The sequence below is a fragment of the Pelobates fuscus genome, chromosome 1, assembly GCF_036172605.1.
Source record: "Pelobates fuscus isolate aPelFus1 chromosome 1, aPelFus1.pri, whole genome shotgun sequence".
In the NCBI taxonomy this organism is placed as follows: domain Eukaryota; kingdom Metazoa; phylum Chordata; class Amphibia; order Anura; family Pelobatidae; genus Pelobates; species Pelobates fuscus.
Genome location: NC_086317.1, coordinates 334675683 through 334695549, shown reverse-complemented (window position 1 = coordinate 334695549; position 19867 = coordinate 334675683). Strand labels below are relative to the sequence as shown.

The following is a 19867-nucleotide window of genomic DNA, read 5'->3' as shown; positions in this document are numbered from 1 at the left end:
GCAGAAAAAAACTAATTTTTACACAAAGTATAGAAAACACCATAAAATGCAGGTTTAGGAAATTCCTGGAAGTCTCTTATAACCGACCACATGCATGGTTTCATGCCCAAAATAGTTCCAGAGAATTAGGCTGTGTGGCCGGTCTATTTAAAACATTTGAAATACCGTTCGAATTACCGAATGGAATGGTGAATGGTCATAGTTAAAGTGTGTCTCTTGTTCGTGGGCTTCTATTCACCGAACGCCGTTCGACTCCTGTTTGAATAGTCAAAGTTCTCTGGAAGGTAACTGTTCAGCGGTGTTCGTGCCGTCCCGTGTCCGATTTGAGTTCCGTGAACTCAATGACAAAACACAGCTGAACACATTCGACTAAATAAGATGGCCGCCGCCACGTGATCGACTATACCAATGGTGGTTACTTCGACTGTATCCGAAGTGCCGTTTTGCAGAAAGTGCATGGAAGGCTTTTTAGGTGAACAAACAGATGAACCAGAAAGGGAACAAACAGACATACCAGAGGATAGATTTATAACCCAGAGACAGAGGATCTGTCACACTAACCCTTACCTATAAAGCCCTAACCAACTCTAGACCCTCTTACATTTCTTCACTGATTCATAGGTATGCCCCCTCTCGTTCTCTCCACTCTATTGGTGACCTTCTCCTGTCTGCTGCTCTTTTCCTTTGAAACAGCCTGCCTACCCCTGTCAACCTCTCCCCTAGTCTTCAATCCTTTAAGAAATCCCTAAATAGCCATGTTTTCAGGATTGCTTATGGCCTCCAAGAGTAACTCCTGTCTCTCAAACCTTCCTCTTGCTCTCTCCTAAAGAGCCACACTCTTACCTTCAGTTCTGCTACTTCCCCACCATGTCTATTTGCTGTCTCTCAATACCCTTCCATATTGTGTTTTTTTATACCCCACCTCCTTTAGATTGTAAGCTCGTTTCAGCAAGGTCCTCAACTTCCTATTGTTCCTGTTACATTTTGTTATTTTCTCATTTGGTAAATTCTCCTCTTATTGTAAAGCGCTGCGGAATAAGGTGGCACTATATAAATGCCAATAATAATTATAATAATAATAAACAAGACAAAATCAACCCTTAATTTTTTTTGAAGCCATAAAGTTATAATGAAGTTCTTCCAATTTTGTTGTTGTTGTTGTTGTTGTAAATATCTTTTTATTGTGTTTTTTGTTTTTTTTTTCATCATGGAAAATAACAAGCATGTAGCAGTGAGACTCGCAGGTCTCTGTGGTAGTAACATAACGATACAAAACAATAACCAGAATCAGTACTGCCAGCATGTGTTTCAAAGCCGTGGCCTGTGTTTGTACCGTGTCCCCCTCTCCCTTGAAGGTATGATCACTACTTGTGATATGCGTGGTCTGGCTCATGCCCTCTACCCCCGTTCTCCTGCTTTCTTAGTAGGGGGCGCTTATGGGTGTTGTGGATCATCGGCTTCCCGTGCACGCAAACCAGTTCCGAAACTGGATTGATCTGGGGTGGGTTGAAGTCAGGGAAAGGCGGGGAGGGGGAGTGGTAATGCGATGTAGGGTAGGAGGGGGGAGTGGGGACAAAAAAAGGAGGGGGGGGAGAGGCTGTGCACATTGTCGCTGCGATCAGAGTTACTATCAGAGTTACTATGTGTCAGCCTATTGGCTGACCCATAGTAACTGCAGGCAGGATCCCCCTGCAGATCGCGGTGGGGGGCATGCCTGGCCACCCAGGCACTCCCCCTGTGGCCAATTACCGCAATCTGCAGGAGGTGATCACAGTGACAGGCAGTCACTGTGATCACTGATCCTGTGTGTCAGCCAGTGATGTAAAATCACTGGCTGACACTGTCTCTGCCCCTCTCCTCCCCTTTTAACCCATTAATGTTAAAAATAAGATTACAGTTAAAAATAAAATATACTTAGATCATTTATATATATATTATATATATGATCTAAGTATATATATATATATATATATATATATATATATAGACACACACATTTACACATACACTAAGTGTATTTTAATATTTATAAATATATATAATTATATATATATATATTAATATCAAAATACACATAGAAGGATATTGATTAAATATATACATAATCATAATTATATATATATTTTATAATAAAAAAATATGTAAATACGTTAAAAAATAAATAAATAAATAAATAAATAATGAAAAATATATATGTGTGTAATTTCGTTCTAACTGTATTTTGATATTAATATATATATATAGATATCAAAATACACGTAGAACGAAATAATATATATATGTATATACCTAAGTATATACGTATACATCACTATATGTATACCTATATATAAATAAAAATAATTGTAAAAAAATTATATACATATATATACATATATCTATACACACACGTGTATATAATAATTTTACATATATATTTATGTAATAATTTTACATAATTAGGTCCTTTTATTAATTACAATTTGCAGGACCTGCCTAACAACCCAGGCCGAAAGTATAGGGAATTTAATTTGCTAGCACTATATTTAACCCTATAACTTTCCAAGACACTATAAAACCTGTACATGGAGGGTACTGTTTTACTCGGGAGACATCGCTGAACACAAATATTTGTGTTTCAAAACCGTGAAATGTATTACAACAATGATATCATCAGGGAAAGTGAAATTTATTGCATTTTTCGCACACAAACGGCACTTACACTGACGATATTTTTGCTGTAATACTTTTTACTGTTTTGAAACACAAATATTTGTCTTCAGCAAAGTCTCCTGAGTATAACAGTACCCCTCATGTACAGGTTTTATGGTGTTTTCAAAAGTTACAGAGTCAAATATAAGGCTTGCGTTTCAGTTTTTTCACAATGGAATTCGCCAGATTGGTTACGTTGTCTTTTGAGACCGTATAGTAGCCCAGAAATAAGAATTACCTCCATAATGGCATACCCTTTGCAAAAGTAGACAACCCAAGGTATTGCAAATGGGGTATGTTCAGTCTTTTTTAGTAGCCACTTAGTCACAAACACTGGCCAAAATTGGCTTTCAAATTAGTTTTTTGCATTTTTCACACACAAACAAATATTAACGTTAACTTTGGCTAGTGTTTGTGACCAAGTGGCTACTAAAAAAGACTGGACATACCCCATTTGCAATACCTTGGGTTGTCTACTTTTGCAAATGGTATGCCATCATGGATGTAATTCTCATTCCTGGGCTACCATACAGTCTCAAAGGCAACGTAACCAAACTGGCAAATTTCAATGTGAAAAAACTGAAAAGTGTAACATGCTATATTTGACCCTGTAACTTCCCAAAACACCATAACACCTGTACATAGGGGGTACTGTTTTACATGTGAGACATCGCTGAATACAAAGATGTGTATTTTATTGCAGTAAAAGCAAACAGTATTATGACATTCACAGTTAGAATGTCACATAGAACTTAGAAAATTTTAAAAAATCGCATTTTCTCTCATTTTTTTATATTGTATTCATATTACGTTATGTTCCATACCTAAATATTTGATGTTAAATGAAAGCCCTGTTTCCCCTGAATAAAATGATATATAATAAGTGTGGGTGAATTTAATTTGAAAGAGGTAAATTATTGTTGAACAGACATATAGTCAAAATCTGTGGTTTGTTTACATTTTTTTTGGTTCACAACTTGTACATTTGGCTGCGGTCTTAAGGGGTTAAATATTATTATTATTATTGGTATTTATATAGCGCTAGCTTATTCCGCAGAGCTTTACATTAAAAGAGGAATTTAACAAATGAGACAGTAAAAACATGTTACATGAACAATGAGGAAGGACCCTGTTCAAACGAGCTTACAGTCTAGAGGACATATGATTGAGAATCTCTTCGCTGGCAGAGAATAGTGACAAATCAGGTTCACTCTTTCCCTTCCATTTGGAGAAATAAATTGGCACTATTTAATTTAATTTACTTAGGTAAAGGGCATAACAGTAATGTAATGGTTGACATCCTTGGCTAAATTATAGTAATTATGATCATGGAATTATAGAATGTTTCCATCAAGTATAATTACAGGTGGTCCTCTCTTCACGACCTACCTGTTTTATGATGGCTCGCACTTACGACCAGCTCTCTAGCGTGGAGATTCAAGGGATTTTCCGCGTTAGAGAGCTGGTCTGTTCCCCGAACATAGATTCCAGAGATTCCCTGCGCTAGTGAGCTAACCTATGTTTGGGGGAATTGCTCGCTACCGCATCCTCACTTAGCAACCAATTCGTTTTACGACAGAGCCGCAAGAATGGAACCCGGTCAGTAAGTGAAGACTGCCTGTATTATTATCTTGTGGTTTAGTGTGTCCAGTCGCTACAGTTTCTTTACCACTCACTAACTCTCATACGTACTTGCTACTTTCATTTCTTTATTTAATTTCTAAAATGTGCACTAAATGATACAGCATTGCTTAAATGTGTTGCTAGTACTTGGACGAAGGAGCATGTGGGACTCTCCAGTTACACTATGGGCACCAACACAACAATAGATAGGTTGTGATCTAAAATTCATGCTTTTTTCTCCACATCTAAATCTTTTTATTTTTGTTAACTAATATGAAAAGTCCTGAACAGTCCCAGGGATTGTCAGGGATCGCAGTTTCAATTGGAACTTTCACTTCTCTGAAATTTGCACCATTGAATATCAGCTACCGGTATAACTTGTGTTAACTTTTTTTGTGAAGCTTTGTTTTCTTTTTAATTTATATTAAAGCAGCACTGCCCACCCCCTTTGCAAAATATGTTTTCATATAGATAGAACCTTTTTCAAATACTCAATTTGACTGCGTTAGAATTTCATACAAATTCCATCCCAGCCAAGAGATGTATGGAGACAAAGTAGGGACTACTTTGTCTCTGTATATTTCCTATGCCTGACACTTCTTGACACTGGGCGGAGCTACCCCAGTCAAGAAGTATCAATTACCCAGCCGTCACCAGTTAAGGCTGCAAGAAATTATGTATTCCTATGGATGATGTCGGCTCCTGGCATTTGAAGCACAAGGAGCAGAAGAGGACCGCCTGGAAGAGGATGGCTGTCCGTCCCACCAGAGCAGCAATGTCACTGACTGGGGTCTTTGAAAATTATGCAAAGTTCCCAGACAGTGACATTGCCGCTTTAAAGTATTAGCAAATTATACAACAGTTCAGACAATGCAAAGCCACAGCAAACATTGCAAATGAAGAGGTGAAATAGAAACATTGTTTCATTACTCCTCTTCACGTATGCTTTATCTATGATAACTGCTGGCTGCATAGGACAGATGGCATTAAACACCCAGTTACAGGATCACAGATGTGGATTTCTACTTAAATTTCTATTTTTCAAGAATAATTGTTAAATATTGGGGTAATTAAACATACCAGTAAAAGTTATGGGAATTGATAATACCCCTTTAAAAATGCCTTGCATTATATTTTTACTACCTTTGTGTAGTTGTGGGAAGTCATTAGCTTTTTTCATTCGAGTTCGTTTCTGTATGAACATCTCTCTACAGTTCAATAGGATGCAGTGTTTGCTTTCTATTTAAATTGTCTTTACTTTGTTTCTACTATAGTTATTTACCTATTCATTTTGCTTAATGCAGGAATTATCCCTCGTCGTCGTCCTCTTCCTGCAAGTTGAAGCCAGCTGCATCAGAAAAACGCTGCAGGTCTCCAGATGGATTAATATGTAGTGGCAGGGGCACATGCGTCTGTGGAGTTTGTATGTGTGAAGTTAAAGAAACCGGCAAGTACTATGGGCCATTATGTGAGTGTCAGGACTGGGTATGTCACACCTACGAGGGACAAACATGTGCAGGTAACATCACAGAATCATACATTCCCATAATGCTCAGCAAATGCAGATAGAATCAAGCATTAACACAAAGCACAAAAGTCAACTAAGAAATATGTGCAAATTCCAAAAACATGATGGCATTCGTAGCCTACGTTTGCTGCATGATTAATATCGTATATGTGCTAAATATTTTCTAAAAATGTTTACAGGTTGAAATATCATGTGCACAAGTGGGAGGCTAATGGCTTCAACTGCCTGTAGCTGAACAGGAGACTGGGCTTAAAGTGTCACTGTCTGGGGACTTTGCAGAATTTGCACTGTCTGTGACATCACCTCTGGGATTCCAGTGGCCAGGAGGGGGTAGGCAAAGGTGTTATCTACTTACCTGAACCTGCCGTCTTTTTCCACTGGGTCCTCTTAAGCTAGCCAATGTCACTGCTTAACTCTCGCGTGTGCGCGAGAGTACAGCATTGAGGTCCATGGAGGATCTTGCTGTTTTGTGGGGGTGACAATGCTGTTTTAAGTACAGAACTTGAATTTGTGTATCAAGCCTCATTTGTTTAGACTTTTATCTGGACTTTGCTATCACATATAAACACATCCACATATACATATATAAACTAAAAATTTAGCCATGAAGACATTTCTTGGAAAAGCAAGAGGTACAAAGAGACACTGCCCATCCTGTCAGTTTTGGAGCACATGGAATCCGTCCTATTGATAAAGGGGAACAGAAGCTCTATGTGCAATGAACTTGGAGAAGAATAGAGTTTGTGTATGTGCAGTGGCCCTGTGGCACATTTGTGCCCGCCAGTTTGTAATCAGGATATGGGTCAGATACTGATTAGTATATACAGTGTAAAAGCTTCCTTTACCACTTTAGGCTTTAATGAACAGTGTTCAGCCAGGCCATTGGAGATATATATTCCTTCCTTTGCCATGCGCTATAAGTATGGCACTCAGCTTTTTAGAGCAGGAAATTGCAAAAAAAAAAACACATGGGCCCGGAGCTTCAGCTCTAATAGCGTCTACTTTATCTGGGCCTGATGTGTAAGAGAATATAGAAATGGTCCTGGAAAACTAGGCCCATACAAACACAAGAAAAAGTCCATGTGCTTGGCTGGATGTTCCATGTGGCTAGAATCAGAAACAGAAATAAACTTACAATCTTTAAGTGCTTCAAACTGGGTTTGTTTCTTTTGGATCAACAGCAAAAAACAAATGTGAGGAAGGCTGAACTTGATGGACTCAAGTCTCTTTTCAGCTATGTAACTATGTAAGTCATTATTCACTAAACCGGGAGATATAGAAACTTGGGAATTGTAGGCCAGAATAGCCACTTTTGCCTAATATTTATAATTTTCTCGACTATTGCCCATAATTCTCAGAAGTTTAGTGTTTATTCCTGCTAATTTATTTTGTGTGACTGAGTATCTTAATGGAACAGAAGGCTGTCCACAACTAAGTCCTTTAGAATGTAATTGTAAAATGCTTAAGAATGGTTGAAATTGTTCATTGCATCAACCACTTGATTACTGACTTAACCTTCATTTGATGCTTTATTGCTTGGCTTGTGCCGTAGTTTGCTTCTTCCAGAGTTTTCTCCTGTTTGCTTATTCAGCTTGGTACATGAATTTATGTACATTTTCTGGGACCTTGTCTTGTAAAAAGATGTCCAATGCTTTTGCTTTCAGTTGCTAGGATGCAGGGGCGTACCTAGAGCATTTGGCACCCGGGGCGGGTCCTCATTTTGGCACCACCCCTTCCCACCCCCACACACTTCAAAATGTAAAAAACATCTGCACATTTTTAAAATGTATGTAGCATTGAGCAGTGTTTGCGTGTTTCAATGTAAGCATGTTTTTGTATGGAGAACGTGTGAGTGAATTTAGGGGTGTGTTTTTTTTGTAGTGTTGGCATATTAATGCAGGCATGCATTTATGTGTAGTGTGGGCGAGATGCAGTGGTATGGTTATATATAATGGGGATGAGCAGGGGATTATGACAAGGCGGGGGGGAATATGGCAGTGAGGGTATTATGACAAGTCCAGGGTGTATATGGCAGGGAGGGTATTACAACAAGGTGGGGATGTATAAGGCAGGGAGGGTATTATGACAAGGCCAGGGTGTATATGGCAGGGAGGGTATTATGATTAGTTGGTTATTAGGGATATATGGCAGGGAGGGTGGGGGTATAATGGCAGAGAGGGTATTATGATTAGATGGGGAATAGGAATATATGGCAGGGAGGGTGAGGGTATAATGGCAGGGAGGGTGTTATGATTAGGTGGGAATAATGGATATATGGCAGGGAGGGTGGGGGTATAATGGCAGGGAGGGTGTTATGATTAGATGGGGAATAGGAATATATGGCAGGGAGGGTGAGGGTATAATGGCAGGGAGGGTGTTGTGATTAGGTGGGAATAATGGATATATGGCAGGGAGGGTGGGGGTATAATGGCAGGGAGGGTGTTATGATTAGATGGGGAATAGGAATATTTGGCAGAGAGGGTGAGGGCATAATAGCAGGGTGGGTATTATGATTAGATGGGGAATAGGAATATAAGGCAGAGAGGGTGAGGGTATAATGGCAGGGAGGGTGTTATGATTAGGTAGGGGTGAGTTTACAATACTATTATTATCTTACCATTCAGGGGGTGCAGTAGGGACTGTCTCTCACCAGCTCCATCCCAGCTCAGGGGCGGAGGCAGACAGTGCAGCAGGTGCAGCAGATGATCTAGACAGGCTGACTCTGATCCCCTGCATGTTCGAAGTGGCCGTGGGGGACAACCTGGCAGAATACACGTTCTGCGCCCCCTGCTGGTACACTCCATAACCTCTGTGGTGCTCAGTATGAGTCAGAACACAGGCTGGGAATCCCCTCTTTGTGCTCTGACTCACTGACTGAGCGGGAGAGCCGCGAGGGAGAGATTATTATGGCTGAAGCAGCAGGAGGTACAGAGCATGGCACTCCCCTACTGAGTGACACCCCCGCCCTCCCCTTAGTACACTACTGCTAGGATGGCAGCCACTGGAACAACCTTTGTTTTAATTTTCCAAGTCAAATTGCCAATAGTGTAGCAACTGTTTGTTAATCCTAATAAAGGATGTTGTACACTTGAACGTAGCAGTGCAAGCACCATAACCACTACAAAGCAGTACTTAGCTAATGGAAGCAGCATGTGCGCTAAGCTAGAGCACTCCTGCCTGTAGGTTGTCATGCATATAGTTACAGGTGAAAATGAATGCATTTATATTGTGGATATTTGTCCAGTGATGCCCCATTCTTGTTGGGGTATATAAAGTATTAGAGATTAAAGTCTATCCATTTGTTTGTTTTTACTTAATAAAGTAAGTATAAAATGTATATCAAAATCATCAAATGTGCAGCTTTTTAGCATTTTATAATGAGCTGCAGGTATTTTTGCAGTCAGTACATATGTCCCAAAGTATTCCATGAGCTTATCTCCCTCCACCTTTGTCCTTTGTCAGTAGCACCATACTTTATGAGCCACAAATGATCATATACAGTTCTGCAGTGGAAGAAAAAGACTTAAACTGCTTGTGTCATTGTGTACTATCCCCTTGGTTGTGCCAAACTGTTTTCCAGAGAGTGCTGACCTAACCTGTATCCAGGGTCGATGCAATGATTTTTGCTGCTACTTACCACCAGATGAGGACAAGAGGATGATGATGGGCTCAGGCTGCAATCTGGCTCGACTGGTCTGTTATAGAACAGGCTCTCTGGAGGCTGTTTGTAACAGTGCTCACAAAAATCAACGAACAATGATTTTTGCCGCCATAGGCAAACACAAATTTGCTGTCTCCCCATATGCTCTGCCCACCATGTGGCTTTACAATGCTCAACCCATATTATCTGCCATATTATCTAATGCCATTGCTGCCCACACTGTCTTTTCTCTGAAAAGGCAGTGTGTTTACATTAAAAAGCCTGCAGTGACAGGCTATACACACCAGAACAACTACATTTAGCTGTAGTGGTTCTGGTGACTTTAGTGTCCCTTTAATGTGAGGTAAATGAGAGATTAGTGCCACTAATAATATACTGGAATCGCTACTTACTACCAGATGAGGACAAGAGGATGATGATGGGCTCAGACGGCAGTCTGGCTCTACTGGTCTATTGTAGAACAGGCTCTCTGGAGGCTGTTTGGAACAGTGCTCACAAAAATCAACGAACAGGAAGCAGCTCCATTTTTTGGGGCCCCTTACACAGCTCAAGGTCTGGGTCCCCAGGGCTTGAACGTCAGTATGCCTACAAGGCCCGCCCGTAAGTCCCCCTACATGGCCCACACATGAGTTCGCTCACAGGGAGTGGAGTGTATGTGTGTAGGGGATATATTATGTAGAGGATGTAATTGTGTTTGTGTTCTTATGGAATGTAGTGTATAGGAATACCAGTTTGTGTACGGGATGTAGTGTGTGTGTGTGTGTAAAGGGGATGCAGTGTGTTTGTGTGTAAGGGATAGAAAGCAGTGTGTGTTTGTGTGTAAGGAATGCATTGTGTGTTTCTGGGTGTGTGTGTGTGTGTGTGTATATGTATAATGGATATATTGTGTGAATCTGTGTTTGTATGTGTAAGGCATGCAAAGTGTGTCTGTGTATATAAAGGATGCAGTGTGGGTGTCTGTAAGGAGTGCATTGAGTGTGTGTAAGATGCATTGTGTTTCTGTGTGTGCATAATGGATGCATTGTGTGTTTTTGTATGTAAGGTATGCATTGTGTGTGCAAGGGCTGCATTGTGGGTGTAAGGAATTAATTGTGTGTGAGTAATGGATGCATTGTTTGTAAGGGTGAGTGTGTAAGGGAAGCATGGTGTGTTTCTGTGTGTGTGTAGGATTCACTGTATGTTTTGGTGTGTGAGTAGGGATGCATTGTATGTTTCTGTGCATTTGTGTGTAGGGATGCATTGTGTTTCTGTGTATGTGTAAGGATGCATCGTGTATGTGTGTAGTGTGAAAGAGAGGGTATGGGGTAGGATAGGGGAGGGGCTGAGAGAGGAGCAGCTATTTATTTATTAATATAATTTTTTTGTACATATTTTTTCTTTAAGTTTTGTGTGCAAGTCCTACTTTAACACTTTGGCAGTATCCGAAGTGCTACTTTGAAGGTGTAAAACTGTTCCAATATAATTTAAAGGGGCAGAAACAGTGCTTTAAAACCCAATATGCCCAAATAGTGTTTTTAAAGGGCAATACATCCCAGGGGCCATAGTCACAGGGCAAGAGGCTGGCAGGCAGGCCCAGTGATGAAGGCCCAGTGACGAAGGTGCTTTCATCACACATCTTCCCTCCCAGGAAGAGACTAACCATGTACCTGAACTCCTGTCGGTCAGTACCTGAGTTAGTCGAGCAGCCCACCCACAATCAAGTACTGCACCTGTAGTTCTTGGGTGTCCAGCTTTGTCCTGTCTGTCCTAGGCTGCAGAGGGTACGTCTGCCGCCCCTATTCTCCCTCGTGCTCCCAGGCATGGGGCTGTAGGTACGTGGTGGGCAGAGGCCAACTGCGCTCTGCCATGGTGCCAGCGCTTCTGCTGGGGAGGCCTGCAGGTATTCAGGCCCTGAACCAAGGAGTTGTTGTGGAGAGGAGGGACCTCCTGCCTCCTCTTCCTCCTCTTCCTGGCACTCCTGTTGTGTGGGTTGAGGATCTGGACCGACCGTCCAGCATCTCTGTAGGGTTGGTGCAAAGACCACGGTCCCATCTGCATCTTCGGGGACAGGAGTGTAGATGGGGAGAGGAACTGGTTGTCTCCTCTCCCTGTAAGGTAAGCGCCCGCTGGGGAGAGAGAGTGATATGCTCCTCTCCCTGTTACACACACTGCCGCTGGAGAGCGAGACCGACCGTCTCCACTCTCAATAACTTGTCCTGCCGCTGGGGAGGGAGACCAGTTGTCTCCTCTCCCTGTGAGATGCACTGCCGCTGGTGAGATGACAGGTTGTCTCCTCTCCCTGGTAGGTAAGCTGCTGCTGGGGAGTCGGACCAATTGTCTCGACTCCAGGTAATGTTGCCTGGTGCTTAACTGTTGGCTGCTGCTGGGACGAGGGACCGACAGTCTCCTCTCCCTGTAATACTGTCTGCCGCTGAGGAGAGAGACCGGTTGTCTCCTCTGCCTGTAAGGTAAGATGCCGCTGGGGAGTTGGACCGACTGTCTCGACTTCTGGTAATGCTGCTTGGTGCTTAACGCCTGCTGCTGCTGGGATGAGGGACCAACAATCTCCTCTCCCTGTAACTCACCCTGCCACTGGGGAGAGAAACTGGTTGTCTGCTCTCCCTGTGAGATGCACTGCCACTGAGGAAGGAGACCGACCGTTTCCTCTCCCGGTAGCTCCAGCTGTAGCTGGGGATCTGGGCCGGCTGCCCAGCATCCCTGTAGGGCCAGTGGAGAGACCTCGGTCCCATCTCTACCTGCCATCTGGAGGTCATTCCCGAACCAGTCAATGAGGTCTGGTTCTGCTTGTTGAGTAGGTTGGGGTGTTGGTAGCCCTGCTCCTGCTCCCACTCCCTTGTTACCAGGTGGGTCATGTCTTTGCTCAGCTCGCGTTCGTCAGACCAAACATACATGCCCATCCAGTAGTCGTAGATGTCCCAAAACCTAGACTCCTCCGTGCTGCCGAGATCAATGTCCATAGTAAACCTGGGCCATCATAATCATTACCTTCGGGTGAGTCGTGCGTGGCCGTCCAGGGGGTATGTTGAACAGTATGCCACCAGAGGGCCTGATATGCGTTGTCTAGTCAAATCTCTTGCCATACCAGGGTCTCTAGTCTTGTCACCCACTCATGCAGGGGCTGCTCTCCCAATAGATACATCCGCATCGCCACACGCATCTGTAGCCGCTGCTCATCACTGGGGAGACTCTCGCCGCCGCTGGGCATCTTCCAGGGCATCATACCAGACTTCCTTCCTGTCTGCATCCCTGTAGTCTGTGGCCGCCGCCTCCTCCTCATAATGGAACGCTGTCCGAAAACTAGCCGATTCCATAATGCTGTAGCCAGGGGCGCTATACGGATACCCCACAAACCGCCGCAGCTTGGTTGGGGTCTTGCCGACTTCCACCCATTCTGATAAATAAATCGAATTACCTTCTTCACAGAGAGGGTAAACTTTTCACCTCGTCTTTGCACAGAGCGGTCTACGAAGGTGTTTTTATTAGTGCTTGAGGGGTTAGTTATTTTAGAATTTCCACAAGGTGGATTGATTAATATGGAAAGAATTTCATGTCTTCCATAAAACAGCTTTTCTGTTTTTTTTTCAAGAAGCGGGGGAAGGGAGCCCAAGTCATGTGGATTGAAAGCTTCTGATGTATTTGATCCATTTTAAATGCCAAAAATCACAATTAGAAATGTAAGAGGAGCTTCATAAAAAAAATATGAAAAACTATGATACATTCCAATCAAGGGTTCGACCTAACATGGAAGGAAAGGGAGAGATTTAACACATATTGAGTAAAGGATATAATGTCTGCATAAATTAAATCAAACTTGGAAATGAATAATATAAGCATTGCACACATCAAAGACACAAATATATCCAGCTAATACTGTACATCAGTTATAGCTACAGGTTTTTTACCTTAGCAACTCATTATTAACCGTTATTCTGAGGCTGAAATGAAAATGCCGTTTTATTGTGCTTTGATTTCGTTTGTAGGATTTCCGTTTACGTTTTAGTAAATGAATACGAAAAAACCCGAATTTGTGGACGAAATCGTATTTATACGAAAACAAATGCACATGTTTAGTGAATATATTGCATAATGATAATTGTAATATAATGCTGTAATGTTCATTTATAAATTACTAGGCATGACATTGTAACTTCAACAAAGCACCTTATAATAGGCCAAGCCAAGACACCTGTTACTAAAGCAATACCGTGTATCAAGGCATAGGTATACATAAGACTGAAAAATTATATTATTCTTAGGTAAACATTCATTACCAGTTTTGCAGATGACTGCAATATACAGATAACAAAAACAATCACTTTCAGGTGTGAGCTAAAGGCGATTCACAGGGACCATTCGCATTAAAGTCGCCCACCCAACTAACATGGTAACTGTGTGCTTGACTTGTTTTACAAACTCACTTGTAATGTACCTTGTCACATATTCTCAACCTGATACATACCATCATCCTGCCACATACTCTGTCACATACTCTTATACCATCACCTATGGCCACCCACCTAGGCACATTCACCCCATTAACTCAATTCTATACATATATACCAACCAGAGGCATAGTGAGGTTACCTGGGATCTGGGGTGAAAATATACATTGGCACCTCTGGAAATGTAGAATTTTTGTGTGTGTTTCTTTGCAATGCCCCAAACAGACTTTTGATAGGGAAATAAGCACACACTCACATTAATATTCTTATTTATATTTACATTCATATACACACATACACACACTGATACACATTTGAATTATATTTAGATCTCACTCCCTTATGTCCAGTGGTTTGCTGTTGGTATCAGTCTGTGCACTGATTGTAGAGCTCCCTGCAGCTCTGTTTTGATGCCGAGATGGGGTGATATTATATGCTGGCTCTCAGCATAAGTACAGCTCTGTGAGACAGCTGTGTAGCCAGCAGCAACCTTGCTGCCTGTGAGGTCTGATCAACTCAATCAGCAGATCAGGTGGTTGTTGCGTGTCAACCGCTGCCAGTAGGCAGGTGTCCCCTCTGTGACTCTGTGTCACCCGGGAGTGCTACCCTCACCATCTCTGGGTTAGTATGCTACAGGCACCAACCGATTTACATTCACCCACACAATCACATGCCAACCCGTAACCAAAATCACAACTACCTACCTATTCCTCTACTATACCAACCAGTTGCATAACTGCTAGCACATTCGGACTCACGTACCCACCTGTTACCCATTTCCTATATACATTATGCACAAGCTCATATACACGTATAATATACAGGCACTCATACACACATTATACACAGGTAAAGATACGTAAATGACATATGCTCTCACATACACCCATTTGTATGAAATCTGTACCTGGTTTAGGATGTTGGGAATGAGAGGTGTGTTTCACCATCTATGGTTAATACTCTGTACTACTGACCACATTGCCCTAGATTTTTGAGGACTGTGTTTCGAATGATGCCCATTATTGTGAAAGGAGTGTGACATATACCAGGAGCAGATGTATAAAGGGAGGGGAACGATATGTGAAAAGGGAAGCGCATTACAGCTACATTCATATCAGCAATGTAAAGTCCTGCACCCAGGTGTCGGTGAACCTTGGCTCACCCCTGGCCACTTGATTTATGAGACAATCCATCCACCTTGCCGGTACCCTGGAAACCAAGAGTTAACTCTGGGAGCTGGCTGTTTTAGATGTTACATTATGATAAATAAATCGAATTACCTTCTTCACAGAGAGGGTAAACTTTTCACCTCGTCTTTGCACAGCGCGGTCTACGAAGGTGTTTTTATTAGTGCTTGAGGGGTTAGTTATTTTAGAAGTTCCACAGGGTGAATTGATTAATATGGAAAGAATTTCATGTCTTCCATAAAACTGTTTTTCTTTTTTTTTTTTTCAAGAAGCGGGGGAAGGGAGCCCAAGGCATGTGGATTGAAAGCTTCTAATGTAGTTTCACACCAACGTGTCCATTTTAAATGCCAAAAACCACAATTAGAAATGCCTCAATGTAAGAGGATTTTCATAAAAAAACAAGAAAAAAATTTGAAAAACTATGATACATTCCAATCAAGGGTTCGACCTAACATGGAAGGAAAGGGAGAGATTTAACACATATTGAGTAAAGGATATAATGTCTGCATAAATTAAATCAAAATTGTAAATGAATAATGTAAGCATTGCACACATCAAAGACACAAATATATCCAGCTAATACTGTACATCAGTTATAGCTACAGGTTTTTTTTTTACTAAGGGCCTTAGCAACTCATTATTAACCGTTATTCTGAGGCTGAAATGAAAATGCAGTTTTATTCATTTACATCCACTGAATGTGTGCAAAATAAACTCCTAATTCCATCTGAAAATGTTTCCCCTTCAAATTGCGCCCTAGTCAACTAGTCAACTAGTGCTTAGAACACCAGAGCGGCCAAATTAAAGAAACACTAAAGCAAATCTTTATACCTATCACTTTAGTCCCCCTCCCTGTGTGTAAAAAAAAAAGAAAAAGATTTTTACTTACCTTTTCCTAGCTCTTGGTGCTGTTGACCTCCTCATCTCCTGTCATGTCATATAGGAGGTAATACCTCTTCCATGATTATCCAGTCCTTACAGAGGAGCATTGGGAACCTCATGCGCATGCACGCCAAGTTCTGCATGCACATCCTGGCTTCCCCATAGGAAAGCATTAAATCTTTACTCAGTCAGTGCAGTGGAAGTGCCTCCACTGGCTGTTAGTATGAACTTAACTTAAAAGGAAAACTGCAGTTTTGCATTGCAGGGTTAAAAATAAAGGAAACTGCATCCATTGCTACTACTTCTTTGAGATGAAGTGGCTTAGGTAACTTTAGTCGTCCTTTAAAAAGGGGTTAAGCTGTTATCAAGCAAAAGCATGAAATACATAAAGTATAATCAAAAGCTTCCAAATCCTCTAATGTAGGAAAGGGAGTATGAAGTGGCCAATCACAGTTGCAATATCCTATAACAACTCCTGCTGGCTGTGTTAAAGCAGCACTAGCATCGTCTGGAGACTTTGCATCATTTGCCAAGACCACCAACGGTGACATTACCGCTGAGGTCTGGTGGCCAGGCGATGCAGGCAAAGGTGAATTTAAATTACCTGACCCTGTCTCTCGAGGCACCACTATCTCCTTTTCGGCTGGTCTTCTTCGCACATGCGTGAGAATACAGGATTGAGGTCTATGGAAGGTCCTGCAAGATTGCAGGTAGGTGTGCTCTGCACACAAAGAGCTGCTGGATCTATCCTGTAGTCAGGGTTACTGGTAGTCAATAAATTAGACCGTGGGACTCAGCACCATCTTGGCCACATCATTGTTCTTGCTCGGCCTCCAATCACGCCCCCTTCCATGCTCCAACATAGTGGCTGGCTTCCCAGTGTGGATTCTTCTGGATCAGCAGCAAAAACAAATGAGAGAAAGGCTGAAACGGTTGGACACATCTCTCTTTTCAGCTTTGTAACTATGTAACTATGTCTTGATGTTAGGAGAACAAAAGAAGTGTGTGATACCTTTCTGGATTTTGGTTATCCCTCCGTGACCTGCATCTAGGGAATCATGGCATAGCTTTAGGATATTAGGCTGGATAGGTCGAGGTACATATATTTGTGAACTATGGTACCACAGACGTTGTCTTGCTGATAGAACAGGGTGTAACATTGGTAGGTAGACATTGAGCTGTGTGGCAAGGAAATGTCGTAGTGAAATGATGCTATATGGGATTGTGATTTGTGTCTCATGCATTTGAGAATGTGAGAGAGGGAAATAGCTTTTTGTTTTTTTATCCTGGCTGATTGGTAATTTGCATAGGGAGGCGAGGGACATCGCCGCTGCCTCAGGTAAGTCACTGAAGGGGTTCTCATTAAGAAATAAAGGCTTTCTGTTTGTTTGTTTGCTTGTGTTTGCTTGTGTTTGCTTGTGTATTTCTTTGTTTGTTTTGTGCATAGGAGTTGGAAAACTTGAGTTTAAACGGGCTGTGATGGTGGTGAAATTGTGCTCTGTGTGGAGTAAAGAAGACAGGGCCAAGCAGGCACTGACTAGATTTATGTACGGAATGAAAATTTGGTTCACCCAAATACTCTCATTAAATAATAAAAAAATAAAAAAAATACATTTGATTCCATGTTTTGGTTTGGTCCGTCTGCATTTAATTTGCATATTATATTTGGAAACTTTTTCATTTGTAACCTCTCACTCATTGCCTGAAGTGAGTGTGGGGTTAAAAATTAAAGCAGCGAGGAGGGGTTAAAACATGTTCGCAATTTGGTTTGACTGAATAGTTTTTCATTATCAGATAAGACTATTCGGACAAGCTGAATTTTCCATCCATGCGTAAGTCTACTCTTTGTTAGCATCATAGAGGATGGATTTTGTTAGAGATAAAAATGCAGTAAGGTTCCTTATGGTTAAATACCTAAAAGGCTTTGGTATTTGAAGTACAAGTATCTATGTACCTTTATATGTAATGCTGGTTATTTGTTGATTAGGTAACTTATACGCCACTTAGTAAATGCTATGACCTTAACCCAACTATAAATTGTTTATATTGCTGTGTTGTATCTTTTCTCATAATTATGTTGCATGCTCTCCATATGATCATATTATTCAGGCAACTGTGGAAATAAAATAAGGTTGACTGCCTTTTCTTAAGGATATCTGAGTCAAGACAATTGATTTTTTATATTGTACAGCACTGTAGCAGATCATTTAGTTATCCATGATTTAATCTAGACGTTGCTATCTTTGTGCAGGTGAATGGAGAGCTATGTGTGAGTTCTATGAATAGGACAATGTCAGTCATCAGAAAAGATGGGAATCCAGTTATCAGGCCTAAAAATCAGATTAGTTTTTCTATTTCAAGTGACAGCTGTATAAACCATAATGCTACATATAAGAATTATACAGAGGGTTTTCAAAAAGAAAAACAACCAATATATAGTAATATAGTTATTTTTTTTTTAACATTAGTTTTTAGTTGAGGATGAAGTATAAATCAGAAGGAAGAATTACCACAATGTAAGAAATAATAAAAACAAAACAATATTTTAGGGTAATTAATTACAGCAAACATTGAATAAATTGAATATTGATTTAAGAAACTCATGACAAGATGAAGGATGAGGCCATGTTTAAAAGGCTTGCTTGTAGCCATTATTCTACAAACGTATTGTTTTTATCTTAGATTAACGTGACATGCCCTAGCGCCTGAGGTGATATCAAACTGTTTCAAGAGAGATGTGGTGTGGCGTCTGACCTCAGTTAACCAGACAGTATTTATGGCTTAATATAGAAAAAGAGGTGCTTCCTAAAAGAGAACAAAGGAAGCCCCAGAAGGAAAGGGTTATTGGGGTAGACAAACGGGCATAACCCTGCATATAGCACAAATAGAAGAAAAAACTGAAGGGTATGACCACCCTGTTAGAGACAGGCTGATCACCTTCAAGCCACCCCAAAGTAGCGTCTCACACAAAATAATAAACGACTTTATTGGAAAAATAAATAAAAGTAAAAAACCCACGCGGCAAAAAAAAATGCCTAACAAACGTAGCAGGGCTAGGTATCTGATGCGTTGGTACCATTTGACATCCTAGTATCAGTTCCAAGTGTTTGTAGCAGACTGTAACACTATTGGAAAATCAGGATGCAATTAGTAATGTAACTAAAGTGTAGCAGGCACCGTGCCCCACACAAAAAAACAAGCGGCAAAAAAATGCCTAACAAGCGTAGCAGGGCTAGGTATCTGATAAGTTAATACCATTTAACATCCTAGTATCAGTTTCAAGTGTTTGTAGCAGACTGTAACACTTATTGGAAAATCAGGATGCAATTAGTAATGTAACTAAAATGTAGCAGGCACCGTGCCCCACACAATTATCACTTAAAATACAGAAATCGAAAGGATAGAGGAGGGTATAGCATAAGAGTGAAAATAAAGTGGCGATAAATAAACTTGATAGACGTACTATGTATAGGTAGTATCAAACCACAGTTAATTATACATTGTAACCCAGCCTTCCTTTAAATGATTTCCAGAGTCACAAAACGACCCCTAAATAGAATAGTATCCTGCTAATAGGTTATGTCGGTATAAGGTATCACCATGGCAACCCATGGGCAGCCCAACGCGCGTTTCGGCGGTCCAAAACCGCCTTTCTCAAGGGCACACAGTAATGAGGAGTAGAATCAAAGTAAACTGCACTTAGGTTCCCCCCCGGCAGTCAATTTAAATGGCACCTCGTACCTCCCATCCGACACGATTGGTCATTACCGGCCAATTGAATCTTCCCTTTTGGTGGGTAGGGGTGAGCATATCGTCCGTGCTGTGCGCATAACCGGAAAGCGCTATCGTGTGT

At 41.3% G+C, this 19867-nt stretch overlaps 1 protein-coding gene across 1 annotated transcript in view; it reads left to right on the top strand.

The window, feature by feature from the left end:
- Positions 1-19867, top strand: part of ITGBL1 (integrin subunit beta like 1) — a 293013-nt gene that overhangs the window by 9938 nt on the left and 263208 nt on the right. The window contains exon 2 of the mRNA XM_063460094.1: positions 5619-5833. Coding sequence (XP_063316164.1) covers positions 5619-5833 — 215 coding nt within the window. The remainder of the gene's footprint in view (positions 1-5618; positions 5834-19867) is intronic.